This window comes from Xenopus laevis, chromosome 7L (genome assembly GCF_017654675.1).
Source record: "Xenopus laevis strain J_2021 chromosome 7L, Xenopus_laevis_v10.1, whole genome shotgun sequence".
Lineage (NCBI taxonomy): Eukaryota > Metazoa > Chordata > Amphibia > Anura > Pipidae > Xenopus > Xenopus laevis.
Window position 1 is genome coordinate 23,994,365 of NC_054383.1, and position 18,245 is coordinate 24,012,609.

The 18,245-nt window shown below is 37.3% G+C and overlaps 1 protein-coding gene across 3 annotated transcripts in view; it reads left to right on the forward strand.

The window, feature by feature from the left end:
* Positions 1-18,245, forward strand: part of LOC108704947 (polycomb group RING finger protein 6) — a 42,508-nt gene that overhangs the window by 6,439 nt on the left and 17,824 nt on the right. For all 3 annotated transcript variants that reach the window (XM_041568673.1, XM_018241695.2, XM_018241694.2), the window contains exons 3-8: positions 264-360; positions 1,318-1,373; positions 2,710-2,769; positions 3,973-4,081; positions 11,044-11,071; positions 14,476-14,574. In XM_041568673.1, coding sequence (XP_041424607.1) covers positions 264-360; positions 1,318-1,373; positions 2,710-2,769; positions 3,973-4,081; positions 11,044-11,071; positions 14,476-14,574 — 449 coding nt within the window. The remainder of the gene's footprint in view (positions 1-263; positions 361-1,317; positions 1,374-2,709; positions 2,770-3,972; positions 4,082-11,043; positions 11,072-14,475; positions 14,575-18,245) is intronic.

Consider the following 18,245-nt stretch of genomic DNA (forward strand, 5'->3'; position numbering starts at 1 on the left):
AAACTAAAAAACAGCAAGTAATTGAAAAAAGTCCAGAGAACAATCCGAAAACAACTCAAATGAAAAAGTGTTTGGAAGGTGAACAACCCCTTTAAGTTATAGAATGGTCTCTTATCCAGAAAATTCCAGGTCCCAAGCATTCTGGATAATAAATCATATAATGTATATAGTCATATAGGGTTTTTTTATGGAATCTGTTTTAACTGATAATGTTTCAATTATTTCCTTTTTGCTTACCTGTGTAAATTTTTTTTCTTTCCCAGTTTGCAAGAGTTGTATAGTAAAACATTTTTACTACACCAACAGATGTCCAAAGTGCAACATTGTCGTTCATCAGACGCAACCACTTTACAATATCAGGTAAGTGTTCATTTGTAAGTCTCCGTATATGGAGAGATAAAATACATTTGGTCAAATTTAAGGATGAACTGTATTTTTACAGCGTACTAATGATGGTTACTACTCGGTTAAAAAAAGACTGTTCCTGTCAAGATTTACCAGGCTTTTCCAAATTCCTCTTCCCCCACCTGCACTGTGTTCATTTTAAAACAGTGTTCATTTATTTCTTGGGGCTAAACCTTGTGGAGGGGTATTAGAGCTCATCACTGTCACTGATCTCATACACTCCATAGAACAGAATGAATGTTCTTTAACTGCTAAAAGAATTTGTCATGATATTTTTTCCTTAGTCAGGAAAGTATTTGGGTACTGTGATTCATTTCTAACTGCTGTAAAAGTGTGTAATGTGGATTTTTATTTTATTTTAACCTGTACATTTTACTCATTTTGGGTATTTTTATCTGAAATGCAAATACAAGGCATGTCCTTCTAAGAACGCCAGTCACAACAGTATTAAATATATCAAGAAAAATAACAAACAGATGGTACAAAGGTGATACCTTTATGAGTAAGATAATCATAGCAAGCTTTCAGAACATTTTAGCAAATTTTTCAAACTGATCACAATGAAGCTGTGGTGTTCTCTGTAGGGATGCACCGAATCCAGGATTCGGTTCGCGATTCGGCCAGGATTCTGCCTTTTTCAGCAGGGTTCGGATTATCCAAATTAGTGGTGGGGAGGGAAATAGCGTGACTTTTTGTCAGAAAACAAGGAAGTAAAAAAAAAAAAAAAAAAAAAATTCCCCTTCCCGGATTCGGTTCGGTATTCGGCCGAATCCAAAATAGTGGATTCGGTGCATCCCTAGTTCTCTGTAACCAAAATGATCACTTCCATGTCTTTGCCATGGATCCATTTCTTCTACAATATGATTCACCTCTGCGTTTCCACTGTAAGGATTCCTTTGTTGGTGTTTGTAGGTTGGACAGACAACTCCAAGACATTGTCTTCAAATTAGTAGTCAATTTGGAACAAAGTAAGTATCTGCTGTTTTGTGTGTTATATATATGTATAGCTTTATTTTTTAAACACTACTAGGATACACAACGCTGTACAATTTTACAATATAGAAAAGTACATTCTGGGAAACAAACCTTAGAATTGCGTAAATTTGAATATACATAGATTAATTGCCTTGTGGTAAGGGACACACTAGAAAGGAAGTCCTTGCCCACATTGTTTAATATATAATTGTAAATAAACTTATTTGTTTTTAAGACTTGTATGATAATTAACAGTATGGCCGAACCTGCTGTAAAATCTTGACTTCCCCTGGTTTGTACAGTAGTCAAACTAGAAATTGTATGAAATTATTTTTGAGATATGGATTAAGATTCAAGTGCATTTTTTGATAAATCCTTGCTATTGAGATATATATATATATATATATCTATATATATATATATATCTATATATCTATATATATATATATCTATATATCTATATATATATATATCTATATATCTATATATCTATATATATATATATCTATATATATATATATATATATATCTATATATATATATATATCTATATCTTATATATATATATATATATATATATATATATATATATATCTTATATATATATATATATATATATATATATATATATCTATATATCTATATATATATATATCTATATATATATATATATCTATATATATATATATATATATATCTAATATATATATATCTATATATATATATATATGATATATATATATATATTAGATATATATATATATATATATTAGATATATATATATATATATAGATATATATATATATATATATATAGATATATATATATATAGATATAGATATATATATATATAGATATAGATATATATATATATAGATATAGATATATATATAGATATAGATATATATATATATAGATATAGATATATATATATATAGATATAGATATATATATATATAGATATATATATATAGATATATATATATATATATATATATCTGTAACCTCACCATAGCAAGGGATGCACCGAATCCAGAATTTGGTTCGGGATTCAGCCAGGATTCCACCAAATCCTAGTGCCTGGCCGAACCGAATCCTAATTTACATATCTAAATTAGGTAAATTTCTTTCCTGTCCCTAATTTGCATATGTAAATGTTTTGCATATACAAATTGGGGTTCGGATCGGTAGTCAGCCAAATCTTTCACAAAGGATTAGGCGGAATCCCATTTAGTGGATTCTGTGCAGCCCTAATAGCAAATACTAACAGTATCATCAATTTGATATATGATATCTAATTTAACTACACTTTGTGATCTTTCTTTTAGGAGAAAAAACACAGATGCATGCATTTTATAAAGAACGAGGCCTAGACGTACCAAAGCCTAGTAAGTATGCGCACAATAGTCGCCTGCCATTTGCTAAAACAACTGACAAAAATCAAAGTACTGCTTTCCAGGCTGCCAGAGTTGACATCACTGGGGTTTAGACTTGTAAATGTGTGTAGAACATGTGAGAGGAGGGCAAAGATGTAAGAAGATCCAGAATGGCAAGGAATAAAATCCTGCATATTTAACCAAATGTATTCTGTTCCTACTACAATTCGCTAAATTTGATCTAGTGTTGGTGGGGGGGGGGGGTTATAGGCGCATAGTTGAAAGCAATATATCCGTTTCTATGCCTTTCCTTGTCCCCCTTTTACCCATCTTATTAAAATGTTTGTTTAACCAAGGAGGGAGGCTTTATAATAACATTTCTGGTGTGGTCGCAATCAGTGGAAAACGAACACGCCCGTATTAGTCGTTGATCATATTATCATATCGATCATAACATCGGTATGCAGGGATTTTGACTTTTTGTATTTAAAGGGAAAATAATGCCTCTATAAGACTTTACTCTACCCCCCCCATTTTTACTCTTCTGTCACATCACCTCCTGAATTTGATATATACTTAGCCAGTGGTTCCCAAATCAAGGTTTGTGCTGCAATTTGGTCAAACGGAGATCTGCCAATGTAAAGCTGACTTCAGCAGTGATTGTTGTGGCTTGCTCTGATTTGCAATCAATCAATATGAAACGATTTTTGCTGCCTATCATAATTCAGGGTTAAAAGAGAAGGAAAGTCTTATCCCACTTGGTGGTTCCAGATATTAGTCACCCCCAAGTGATTGTATTCACACCGGGCCGGTGCTCCTATCTGCAGAAAACTGCCCCAGCCCAGGGTTATTCCAGAGAGCACCACGGAGCAATCCTCTTCCTGCTTCTTCTTTCTTCAAATTTCCCGGGGAAGATGCATTGTTTGGGTTTTTGCTCTACTGTGCATGTGCAGCTGCAAGAAGAAAGAAGGAGCAGGAAGACTATAGATCCATTGTGCTCGCTGGAAGAAACCCGTGTCGGTGCAATTTTATCCTGAATGGAGCACTGGGCCGGGTTTCAGGTAAGTAAATACAATCACTTGGGGGTGCCTAACTTTTGTCACCCCCAAGTTAACTCAGCCTTTTTTCTCCTTTATGAGTTAAAATGAACAGCAGACATTTGCCTTACTAAATACTGTTTGGTTTCAGGCTTACATTGATTTTTCTCTTTTACAGATATTCCACAGCCTATTCCTAGTTCTCGTGCAAAACCGAAAAAGATGTTAGGACCAGTTTTCCGGATCCCTCCAGAGCTGGATGTATCGTTGCTCCTGGAATTTATGGGGTAAGAATTAAAAAAATTGTTACATACATTAATTATGATATATCATTCAGCTGCTTTTTTTGCATTCTACCTTTTTCATAGTGGATGTGTTGCCACTTTGAATTGACAAATTGAACAAATTCAGTTGTTCAGCCTTTATAGCTAGACCACTGGGGACCTGTGCATGGTATGATTTATAAATTCATTTTCTGCCCTCCCAAAAAAGCTGGCAATGTGTATAACTCCTCTTAACCTGCATAATAATTTACTCCACTTTCAACAAAAAAGATGACAGTGTTATCTCTTTAATTTCTCAGAAACATCTGAGTACTGGGGTGTTTTCTAAACAAAGATTTTTATCAGTATTCTTACTGATTACTGGCAACACCAAATTGGTCGAATTGGGTCATTAAGCCTTGAACTTCATAGGCAGGTGTGTCCAATCATGACAATAGGTATTTATGGTGGACAATTGCTAGTTGTGCTTCTGTTTGACTCTCCTGAAGAGTGACAGCAAGGGATCCTCAAATCAACTCAAAAGATCTGAAGACAAAAATTGTTCAGTATCATGGTTTAGGGGAAGGCTACAAAAAGCTATCTCTGAGGTTTAAACTGGCAGTTTCAACTGTTTGCAATGTAATCAGGAAATGGAAGGCCACAGGCACAATTGCTATAAAACTCAGGTCTGGGAGGCCAAGAAAAATACAGGACAGGTATATGCGGAGGATTGTGAGAATGGTTACAGACAACCCAAAGATCACCTCCAAAGACCTGAAAGAACATCTTGCTGCAGATGGTGTATCTGTACATCGTTCTACAATTCAGCACAATTTGCACAAAGAACATCTGTATGGCAGGGTGATGAGAAAGAAGCCCTTTCTGCACTCACGCCTCAAACAGTCACTTGTATGCAAATGCCACAGTCATTTTTGAACAAAATGCTTTGGACTGATGAGACAAAAATTCAGTTATTTTGTCATAACAAAAAGCGCTTTGCATAGCTGAAGGAGAACACCGCTTTCCAAGAAAAACACCTGCTACCTTCTGTCGAATTTGGTGGAGGTTCCATCATGCTGTGGGGCTGTGTGGCGAGTTCAGGGACTGGGGTCGGATGAATTCAACCCGATATCAACAAATTCTTCAGGATAATGTTCAAGCATCAGTCACAAAGTTGAAGTTAAGCAGGGGTTGGATATTCCAACAAGACAATGACCCTAAACACACTTCAAAATCTACAAAGGCATTTATGCAGAGGGAGAAGTACAATATTCTGGAATGGCCGTCACAGTCCCCCGACGTGAATATCATCAAAAATCTATCATTTGAAGCAGGCTGTCCATGCTCGGCAGCCATCAAATTTAACTGAACTGAGAGATTTTGTATGGACGAATGGTCAAAAATACCGCCTTCCAGAATCCAGACACTCATCAAAGGCTATGGAAGGCGTCTATATGCTGTTACATTTGCAAAAAAAAGGGCTCAACTAAGTATTGATGTAATATCTCTGTTGGGGTGTCTGAATTTATGCACCCGTCTACTTTTGTTATGATGCATATTCATTATTTCCTTTTAATCCAATAAACGGTGTCACTGCTGAAATACTACTGTTTCCATGAAGTTGCTACTTTGAAAGCTCAGCCAATGATAAACAAAACTCCAAAGAATTAAGATGGGTTCCCAAACTTTTTCATATGACTGTGCGCACACACGCATCCACACACACACACACACAGTCCAATAGGGTGTATAGCCACTTACCGGCAACCACCAAACAACTAGAAATAAAAAAACAGCGCTGACAGGATTCCATAAGCATGAAGTGTGCTCCTCCATGCCACTTCTAATGCATTTCTTCTTGTTAACCATATAGAAGTCAACACTATATAAATATAATGGATACAGCAAAGTATAGGTAGTCATGGAGGTTAGTTTTTTGTGATGTGCTTACCTTTTTCTTTCTCAGTTATCGTGTCCTATTTAATTGTGATACTTACTTTGCTTGCACGCTTGTCCCTGTGGTTCGGCCAAACCATAAACTTACTACATTTTACTCTGAGCATAAGAAGTGCAATCCCTTATATATACAAAGCAAAAGAGAGGCCATAACAACATGCATGGTGTACATATAGTTACATAGTTAAATTGGATTGAAAAAAAACAGTCCAAGTTCAACCACTCCAAATGAAAACCCAGCATCCATACACACACACCCCTCCATACTTTCACAAAAATTGTATATACCCATATCTATACTTACTATAGAGCTTAGTATCACAATAGCCTTTGATATTATGTCTGTCCAAAAAATCATCCAAGCCATTCTTAAAGGCATTAACTGAATCAGCATCACAACATCACCCGGCAGTGTATTCCACAACCTCACTGTCCTCACTATGAAGAACCCTCTACGTGGCTTCAAATGAAAGTTCTTTTCTTCTAGTCTAAAGGGGTGGCCTCTGGTACGGTGATCCACTTTATGGGTAAAAAGTCCCCTGCCATTTGTCTATAATGTCCTCTAATGTACTTGTAAAGTGTAATCATGTCCCCTCGCAAGCGCCTTTTTTCCAGAGAAAACAACCCCAACCGTGACAGTTTCTCCTCATAATTTGTCTTCCATCCTTCTAACCAGTTTAGTTGCACTTAGTCTCTGCACTCTCTCCTGCTCATTTATATCCCTCTTAAGGACTGGAGTCCAAAACTGCACTGCATACTCCAGATGAGGCCTCACCAGGGACCTATAAAGAGGCATAATTTTGTTTTCATCCCTTGAGTTAATGCCTTTTTTTTGCAAGACAGAACTTTATTTGCTTTAGTAGCCACAGAATGACACTGCCCAGAATTAGACAACGTGTTATCTACAAAAACCCCTAGATCCTTCTCATTTAAGGAAACTCCCAACACACTGCCATTTAGTGTATAACTTGCATTTATATTATTTTTGCCAAAGTGCATAGTGTAGGTACCTGACGAAGGGGCGTGCCCCCGAAACGTTGTGCAAACTATGACACAATAAACACCTAGGGGTTTACCCCATGTTGCAATTGTTCCTGTGTGCCGATCTCTCCTTGTTCTGCTTTACATTGGAAATCGTGGGAGTGCCGTCTCCCCAGAGGATTGTGCACCAGGCCACTGAAAAGGGAAAGCGAGGTTGTGCGCTCACACCGTGTACTACGAATGTAATGTGCATAACATTACAGCACTGACCAAAATTTGGTCTCTAAACCATGAAAAATTTGATAAAACATGAAAAACCATGAAAAACTCTTAATGCAAAACTTTAGTATGTAAGAGCTGGCATGGTCATGTAGAAGTTAACGGGAGCTGTCCTTTTCCTGTTGTAAAATCTTTCTTTGAGTTGAACTTTTGAGGTTTTTTTTACATTTGTAACTGAACAAAAATTTTCCAAAACTGAAGATTGAGTGGTTTTTGTTTTTTTTTTCTCATTTGGATTCTTTCAACCTTTTTCTTTACAGTACAGGTATGGGGCCAGTTATCCGAAAACCCCATTATCTAGAAAGCTCCAAATTATGGGAAGGCCATCTCTCATAGACTGCATTTTATCGAAATAATCCAATTATTTATTTATTTATTTTTAATTTCCTTTTTCTCTGCAATAATAAAACAGTAACCTTGTACTTGATCCAAACTAAGATATAATTAATCCTTACTGGAGGCATATTTTTTTTTAAACATTTTTATTACTTTGAAGGGATGCACATAGCTAAATCATTAGAGGGGAATTGTGGAAGCACTCAAGGCTAAATCAAAATATATTCAAATATAATGGAAGTGCTACTTACAATGCACTTCCCTGAGCCCCTGTCTCATAAATAATTCAATATAAATGCAAGTGCATATTTTTACAAAACAGGGGTTTTTAGTTACCAAAGTTATGATCATAAAATTGAAAAAGCCACCATACCACGTCAAGGTAAACCCCATATGGCGGTCCCTAACTTGCTTACTTTAAAAAGAGATACTTCTCTGCATAATAACATTACCTGTGTTCAGTGTGTGTTGAGCATTGGTTTCAATTTGAAGGCTGAATCCTCCCCCGCCAGTGAAGGCTTTTAAGAGAGAGAGAGATTGCCCAAACCAACGCCCATATTTAAAAGCGTAGGACCACCATTAATTTTAAGGGGGGGGTATGGGGTGCTATTGAAAAACCACATAAAGCTATGCCACAGCTTCAGGCCAATATACAATATTAGAGGGGAATTGTGGAAGCACTCAAGGCTAAATCAAAATATATTCAAATATAATGGAAGTGCTACTTACAATGCACTTCCCTGAGCCCCTGTCTCATAAATAATTCAATATAAATGCAAGTGCATATTTTTACAAAACAGGGGTTTTTAGTTACCAAAGTTATGATCATAAAATTGAAAAAGCCACCATACCACGTCAAGGTAAACCCCATATGGCGGTCCCTAACTTGCTTACTTTAAAAAGAGATACTTCTCTGCATAATAACATTACCTGTGTTCAGTGTGTGTTGAGCATTGGTTTCAATTTGAAGGCTGAATCCTCCCCCGCCAGTGAAGGCTTTTAAGAGAGAGAGATTGCCCAAACCAACGCCCATATTTAAAAGCGTAGGACCACCATTAATTTTAAGGGGGGGGGTATGGGGTGCTATTGAAAAACCACATAAAGCTATGCCACAGCTTCAGGCCAATATACAATATTAGAGGGGAATTGTGGAAGCACTCAAGGCTAAATCAAAATATATTCAAATATAATGGAAGTGCTACTTACAATGCACTTCCCTGAGCCCCTGTCTCATAAATAATTCAATATAAATGCAAGTGCATATTTTTACAAAACAGGGGTTTTTAGTTACCAAAGTTATGATCATAAAATTGAAAAAGCCACCATACCACGTCAAGGTAAACCCCATATGGCGGTCCCTAACTTGCTTACTTTAAAAAGAGATACTTCTCTGCATAATAACATTACCTGTGTTCAGTGTGTGTTGAGCATTGGTTTCAATTTGAAGGCTGAATCCTCCCCCCGCCAGTGAAGGCTTTTAAGAGAGAGAGATTGCCCAAACCAACGCCCATATTTAAAAGCGTAGGACCACCATTAATTTTAATTTCCCTCTGCTATGGTGATCATGGACCTGAATAAAGGTCATTTGATGTGCCTGAGCTGTGCATGTGTAGCCAACTTATCTGTCATTTGTAAGTAAAAGTAGAGCTGTTCATGAAATCTCCATAAGAGGGCAGCAAAGTACTCTGTACAAGTTCTTTGGGTGGGACATGCCTTCAGCAGCCTTTTTAGCTAATCTCTTTCAATTCCACAGACTTCATGGCTGATTTGTAAACTTCATGGTTTAAATCAGTGCTGTCTCACTTCTGTGGTACGGAGGGCCTATCCTACATGGTGGACAGTGCTGTTTTTATACCACACCCATGATACCACATGAACTTTTAAGACCATGTCCACATTAATAGTAGTAGCACACCAAAAAACCAAATGGTTGGTGCTGACTGCAGGAATATTACTTATCAATCATGTGTAAAAAATGTAAGTCATTTTAAGACATACCCTTAATACCACATGCCTCATCCTCCCCTGTGGATAACTGCACCCCCCAGCACATGATTAAACACCTTGAGGGGGGGCCACACAAGTGGGGGGGGGGGGTCGCAGGCCGCCAGTTGGACAGCACATATTTAATCATTAAAAGGGCTATGCTTCAAAGTCCCTTTTATTTTTACATCAGGATATCAACACAGATTACATAATTTTAAAGGCTGGCCAAAAGATAGATGGAAGTTTGTTTTAACCTTACACATCTCAAACAGAATTCCAAAGCTATTTTAAAGGAGAAGGAAAGGTTAAAACTAAGTAAGCCTTATTAGAAAGGTCCATCTAAATATACCAGTAAACCCCCAAAGTAGTGCTGCTCTGAGTCCCCTGTCAATAGAAACTGCATTTCTTTCCATCTATTGTGTACTCATGGGCTTCTGTATCAGACTTCCTGCCTTCAGCTTAAACCTCATTGCCCTGGGCAAGAGCATGCTCAGTTTGCTCCTCCCCCCCCCCCCTTTCTCTGCTGTAATCTGAGCCCAGAGCAGGGAGAGACTCAGGCAGGAAGTGATGTCACACCATGTTAATACTGCAGCTCCTATCCTAAACAAAAGAGCTTTTTATTCGGGTATGGTAAAACATTCTACAGAATAAATATAGCATTCTAGCTTTCCTTCTCCTTTAATCAATGTTTGCAAATTAATCCTTTTAAGTGATAAATAAACATAGGTTATTCATGTGAAACTCGCAAGTTATATTAAATGGAAGCTACTGGCAGTAGCAAATGATTTGCACTTGGGTTATAATTGCACCTATTTGCCATGTTGTCAAACAATAATTTATTGTAAAGGGTAATAAAGGATCATTTACAAAAGCCGCTGATGCATGTCCTAGATTACTATGGGCTACAAATCTGCAATTCTCTGCCCATTTACCCAGCATCTGGTGCACTAGGGCGCCTTATAGGAGCTACCAAACGGGCATCTTCGGGTGACTTTGGAAATCGAATCGCCGCGAGTGTATTGGCGCTGGCGTTTTCTCATTATAGCAGTTGGAAGGCAAGGGGAAGGCAGTTCCGGGAGATTGTCGCAGACTAAATCAGATGGTTGCTTGCATTTTTTACAACACTCCATGGAATATTGCCAAGTCCTGTTTATCTGGAGCTGGGCTCTGATCACCGCAGCATTTTGTATATGACAAGTGATTTTTGAGTGTGTTGCAAACCACAGAATTATGTATGAAAATGAAATGGGTTTAGGAGGCAAGTTGGGACCTTTAATGAAAAGCCCTGTGTTTTTAAAAGGGAAACAGATAAAATGAGTTTTAAATCTGAAGTCAATATTGTTTAATTATTCAGTGTCTGCTTTTGGAAATATCTACTTAAGTCTGCCTTTGTCTATTTGTGGTTTCTTGATTGAATGATTGATTTTAATGGATTTCATTTATTCCAGGGCTGAAAAAGGCACTGGAAACTTTAAGGTAATTTGCATTCCCCCCTTGCTAATATAACGCTGTCAAATCTTGACATTTAGATATTCCATGATACATTAACATTCCATTTAACCAACCCTATTTTTAAATATAAATGTTTTGGTGGCAGCTGTAATCTACATTTAGCTTTTTTTTTTCTAGTATTCAGGGGATTACATTTTGCTTTTTCTTTAGGAAATTACACTGCATCTGTTCAGCATACTTTTTTACAGGGTTAAATAAGGTTGCTCCCCTCTATAAACCAAGCTTGCTCTTGATATATACTAAATGCCTACCCAAACCATTTTAAGCTCAGGTGGGGGCAAAGCATTGCTTCTCTATTGACTAAAATAGAAATTGCCTGCACCTTGCTTGTTCAGTCACAGGTCAGGCAATTATTCATCAGAAACACTTGCTGTAGGCTTTTTGACCAACAATTGCCATACTTGAATACACAAGCAGTGTCCAGGCAACTATTGGTAGAGGGGCTGTTCCTATTATTTTGCTACAAACAATTGGAGTAACCCCATGTGCCATCCCCTTAACAGTACATTTTAAACTGCTAAAATGCCCAGAAGAACAAGTTTAAATTTTACATAGAAAAACCTATTTAGCCAAGATCTTTAAATAATTTGTATATATATATATATATATATACAGAAGTAGTATATAGACCCGCACACCAATGTTTCTTTCCAATAAAGTGTTTATTTAGTACATTAATCCGACCTTTCGGCCCACATTAGGGCCTTTTTCAAGGATAAATGATGTACATTATAACTGTGCTTTTATACAAACAACCCCCATTTGAATTTGGCGCCATATCTGACGTCATCCACATCCAAAAAATTTTTTTTTCTTTTTTGCATCACCCATAGTACTGTGTACCTTGTATACAATATGTGCAATTTCCTACCACCAGGTGGCATCAGCGTGCAGTGCAGAAAGTTCATTTAGATGCCAAAAGTGTCTTCAACCTGAAAAAATGTATATAAATTGTATACTTAGTAACTTAAAAAACGACATACAAACAATGTTGCTTAAAAAGATATGCTTATACAATGTTTCAATAAAAAAGAATAAGCCTTGGATTGTCGTTTCTTGTACATTGGTCCACATTGTGAGAATTTAGATGTTCGTCACAGAAAGCAATTCAACACCAATTGTCCATTTAACCCATGAGGGGCCACACAGTTCAGTTCAAATATCCAGAATGCTTCTTTCTGTAATAAAGCTTTATTGTAGTCCCCACCCCTGGGCCTAACCGGTATGTGATCTATGGGCATACACCTGAATGATGATGGGCTATGTTTGGCCTCAGCCCAATGTCTCGCAACCAGTTGTTGGGATATGTCCTGTTTCTTATCCTTAGGTTTGCCTTTGTCGTAATTTGGGTCTAAAGCAGCTCTGATACTGGATCTGTGCATCCCCATCCGTTCTTTTAATTGTCTGATGGTTTTGCCGCAATATATAAGTCCACATGGGCATTTTATGATGTATATTACCATTGTGGTAGTGCATGTCATTCTGTGTTTTATTTTATATTTTTTGCCAGTTTGCGGATGGTGGAAGCTGTCCCCCAGTATCAGACTGCTGCATAGGACACACCCACCGCATTTAAAGACTCCTGGTCGCTGTGAAAGGAAATGCTGACTCTGGGGTTTAGTGTACTTCTCAATAGGATCTGAGGGGCTTAAGTTTTCCTTTAAATTCCTTGCCCTCCTGTAGCTTAATCTTGGTCTGTAGGGTAATTTTTTACTCAGGTTTTCATCACTGGTTACAATGGGCCAATGTTTGTTCAGGCATTGGTTCATATAGCGGGATTGTACACCATATTGACTCACATAATACATTTCTTTTGAAACACCATTGTCCCTTTTAGCCACATTATTTTTGTTTGTGGCTCGATCGAGTTTTGATGCCCATTCTTTGGTTTCTGCAATCAATTTTTGGGGGTAACCTCTTTCGAGGAACATTTTACTCATAATTTCCAAATCTTGGGCTCGCTTCTCAGCGTCACTGTCAATTCTTACTACACGCAACATTTGCGATTTGGGTAATGAATTGAGTAAGTGTCGAGGGTGATTACTTTGGTAATGGACAATGGTGTTCCTATCTGTGGGTTTGACATACATGCAAGTCTGTAAACTCCCCTCACTTTTGTATATTTTCACATCAAGGAATTCAATTTCATTAGGATCATATTTTAACGTGAAACGTACTGGGCTATCGGATTCATTCAGATGTCCCACGAGGTCAACCAGTGTTTGTGCTGGCCCCAACCACACAAAAAAGACATCGTCTATGTAGCGTCTATAAAATAAAACACAGAATGACATGCACTACCACAATGGTAATATACATCATAAAATGCCCATGTGGACTTATATATTGCGGCAAAACCATCAGACAATTAAAAGAACGGATGGGGATGCACAGATCCAGTATCAGAGCTGCTTTAGACCCAAATTACGACAAAGGCAAACCTAAGGATAAGAAACAGGACATATCCCAACAACTGGTTGCGAGACATTGGGCTGAGGCCAAACATAGCCCATCATCATTCAGGTGTATGCCCATAGATCACATACCGGTTAGGCCCAGGGGTGGGGGACTACAATAAAGCTTTATTACAGAAAGAAGCATTCTGGATATTTGAACTGAACTGTGTGGCCCCTCATGGGTTAAATGGACAATTGGTGTTGAATTGCTTTCTGTGACGAACATCTAAATTCTCACAATGTGGACCAATGTACAAGAAACGACAATCCAAGGCTTATAATTCTTTTTTATTGAAACATTGTATAAGCATATCTTTTTAAGCAACATTGTTTGTATGTCGTTTTTTAAGTTACTAAGTATACAATTTATATACATTTTTTCAGGTTGAAGACACTTTTGGCATCTAAATGAACTTTCTGCACTGCACGCTGATGCCACCTGGTGGTAGGAAATTGCACATATTGTATACAAGGTACACAGTACTATGGGTGATGCAAAAAAGAAAAAAAGTTTTTTTGGATGTGGATGACGTCAGATATGGCGCCAAATTCAAATGGGGGTTGTTTGTATAAAAGCTCAGTTATAATGTACATCATTTATCCTTGAAAAAGGCCCTAATGTGGGCCGAAACGTCGGATTAATGTACTAAATAAACACTTTATTGGAAAGAAACATTGGTGTGCGGGTCTATATACTACTTCTGCATATGAAAACAATTGACCCTGCACCCGCAAACAATAACAAGAAGTCCGGTGTACAGAGTGCGGTTGCTTAATACAGCATATATATATATATATATATATATATATATATATCTTACCTTAGGAAAATGTCCCCTTTATGTTAACCTTGTGCAGACACCAGAGATGTAAAGGAAGTGTAGTAAAATCTCCTTTTATGGGTTGTTGTAGCCTTTGGAGAAGAAATACGTTCGTGTCTCAGGAGAAGCGACCGTTGGACATGTCGAGAAATTTCTAAGAAGAAAGATGGAGCTTAACGCAACTTGCCAGGTAAACATGTAGTATCATCTGTTAGGTTAAATTAACTTTAAAAATATCCACTTTATAAATAGTCTTTCTGTGGCATTCCTTTAGCTTCTTTCTGTGACTTAAAGGGGAACTATCGCAAAAAAGAAAATTTAATATAAACTTTGTAAATACAATTAATTAAAGGACTAGTAACATGAATTTTTTTTAAAAAAAAATTGTTTTTACTTAACGAAATAAAAAAAAAAGGCAGTTTTAACTTTAAATGCGCAAAGTCTTTATTAAGAAATTACTTCCCAATTCTCTGCTTGCGATCCTCTTCAGAAACGGCGGCAGGGCGACGATCCATCGTGCAGCGCTCAATTTCTCCTCCCTGGATATCTCCTATAGAAGGCAGGGAGGAGAAATCGATGCATTGTCGCCCTGTTGCCTTTCTGAAGTGGAGCAAGCAGAGAATCGGTAAGTAATTTCTTAATAAAGACTGCGCATTTAAAGTTAAAACTACCTTGGTGTTTTTTTGTTTCGTTAAAGGAAAACTATACCCCCCAAACAATGTAGGTCTCTATAAAAAGATATTGCATAAAACAGCTCATATGTAAAACCCTGCTTCATGTAAATAAACCATTTTCATAATAATATACTTTTCTAGTAGTATGTGCCTTTGGGTAATCATAAATAGAAAATTGCCATTTTACAAAATAAGGGCTGCCCCCTGGGATCGTAGGATTCACTACTCACAAACATACCAACAAACCATACATGTTAGGTCACATGAGCCAATTAACAGACAGAGTTGTGTCTTTTGCTTCCACACTTCTTCCTGTTAGAGTTAGAGTTGTAGTATTTCTGGTCAGGTGATAGCTGAGGCAGCACACAGACCATCACGAAATGGTGGCTCAAGGCAAGAGATGTAAAAGGTTAATATTTACTTAAATATATATTCCTTTTTGGTAAGATTCTTTAATATGTTACTTAATATGATATGAACTATCTGTTGCTTAAGTGTTCATTTTGGGGATATAGTTTTCCTTTAAGTAAAAACAAATCACCAGAAATCCTGTCTCTCTAAATGCAGAATTTGTGCAAAAGGCAGTTATTTTGTTAGATTGTGCTACTACTGGAATCAGTTATTTGAGTGAGCTCTAATACATCTGCTAGGAAAGGGACCCCCCCTATAAGATATATTAGATCATTCATCTGACACCCAACTACTGCATGAAAAGAGAATGAAGAGAAACAGATACTGAGATACAATTTAATTGATTGTATTTAAAAAGTTTATTACTTCAGTATGAGGAAGCGTATATTAAAGCTTATATTAAATTTTCATTTTCATGATAGTTCCCCTTTAAGGTGGCCATGAATGGGCTAATAAAGCTGCTGACAGAGTGCTGGTCTGTTTATCGAGCCATCCAATGGGCTTTCCCAATTCATATCTGGCCAAAAATCTGCAAGATATCTATAGGGCAGGTTTAAAAATTCTGTTGAAACAAGGACCACATCGACTCCTTGATGCGTTCCTCACTGCTTGTATCTCCGTCGTTGTGAGACGATTCTTGGGCTCTAAGGCCCACCGTTCGGATTAGCATGTTATTGCTCGCCTCAGTGGTCACTGTGGCATTTAGGTGTCGGCTTTCAATTAAGGGAATGTGTTTGCCACAGCCAGTTTGGTTTGTACATACAATGTAAAAGTACATGTTGTCAAAGTGAAAATAGAGCTCACCACAATTCACCCATTTATCTACAAAGCACGTCCTAACCCCACCCTAAATCTCTGAACTCCTCCGCTTCCTACACTCCTCTACTGACCTGCTACTCAACTCTTCTCTCATTATCTCCTCACATGCTCGCATTCAAGACTTTGCAAGGGCTTCACCCTCCTGGAATTCTCTCCCACAGTCTGTCTGACTTTTTCCCAACCTTTCTGCTTTCAAAAGATCTCTTAAAGCACACTTATTACCCTCACTCTGTTAAAGGGGACCTGTCACCCTAAAAAAATAATTCCAAGTTCTTTATTATCATGTTAGCTGAGCAAAATAAACTTTACTTACACTATATGTATTATTTACATTTCGTTTTCTTCAGTCTTATACAGCAAGCACGCAGGAGCCATTTTGTGAACACTGTTATGAAGATACATTTTGTATCACCCCAAAATCTTGTGTATGCACCAGAATGGGGAACCTAATGCCCATGCACAGTGCAGTACATGATTACAGAGCCTGAGGAGGGAAGGGGCAATGTGAGAAGTTGCAGTGATATGTAGGAAGTGCTGAATTGAGAGTGAAAGTAATTGACTGCCCCAACTCTATGCCTCAGGCAGTGCTTAAATGCTCAGGAAAAAGACAAACAAAAAAATAGAAACAAAACTGTTCAAATATCGTCTTCCATATCTGCAATCATTCTAGGACATTGAATGCACATTAAATGAGCTCCCTCCTGGTGCTGGCAGCCCAACGCTGGTGGGGGGCACAGTTTTTTTTTCGTTTTTTTTTTTTTTCATTTTTCTAATGTTTCCTGCAATCAGAATGCTGGATCTATTAACCTACTCATCTGCTGGGGGAAACAAATTCAGATGACAGGTGTCCTTTAACTGGTAGCAGTCCAAAATCAAATGCTGGCTCTATTCCAGTTTTCTTTTAATTGTGTCATGTCTTTCTTTTCTCATTTCCAATGCACTCTCCAGTCTTTTTTTCCTTCATTTTATTTCTTTACGTTTTCTTTATATTACATACACCCTTTATCTTTCACCGCCTTCCTTGTCTCACATTTCCTATTCAGCCCTTATTCAAATTCTTTTAAACTGTTCCCCTGTTTTTTTTGTCCTTCTCTGCAAATATAAGTGTATCCACCTTCTCACCCACACATGTTTCGGGCTCTCCCCACTTCCATTTTGCTCCCCCCCCCGTTCATTATGTTCCATTCTCCTTCCATCCATTTATCCCCATTTTCAACTTATTCCCATTATAATTCTTCACCTCCATATTTGTGCTCCAAATTTCTCTCTTTAACATACTTGTTAATACAGGTGTAGAATTTATTATCCAGAATTCTTGGGTCTTGGGATTTTCAGGATAAGGGATCTTTTTGTAAATTGGATTTTCATACCTCAAAGGGCATGTAAAGGCAAAAAAAATAATCCCATTTTTGCTTTCTTTAATGAAATAGAAACCTATCTCCAATATACTTTAGAGCTGATGCATAACACACATGAACTCTACAAACAAATAAGATTTAGCATTCACCATCTCCGCTTGCTAACTGAATTATAAAGGAAGCTCTCCTCCCCCTCACCTTGAGTGCATTAAGAGATGAAAGTTTTATACATGAAACAACTATATATATTGGAGGGTTATGTCATGTTTTATACTTAGTTAATTCAAGCCTCCTAGACTTCCTGGTACAGGTATGGGATCTGTTATCCAGAATGCTTGGGACCTGGGGTATTCTGGATAAGGGATGTTTCCATAATTTGGATCGCCACACATTAAGCTTACTTAAAATTGAATTTAAACATTAAATAAACCACATAGGCTGGTTTTGCTTTTAACCGGGATCAATTATATCTTTGTTGGGATCAAATACAAGGTACTGTTTTATTATTACAGAGGAAAAGGAAATTATTTAAAAAAAAAAAAATGAATTATTTGATTAAAACTGAGTCTATGGTAGATGGCCTTCTTGTAATTCGGAGC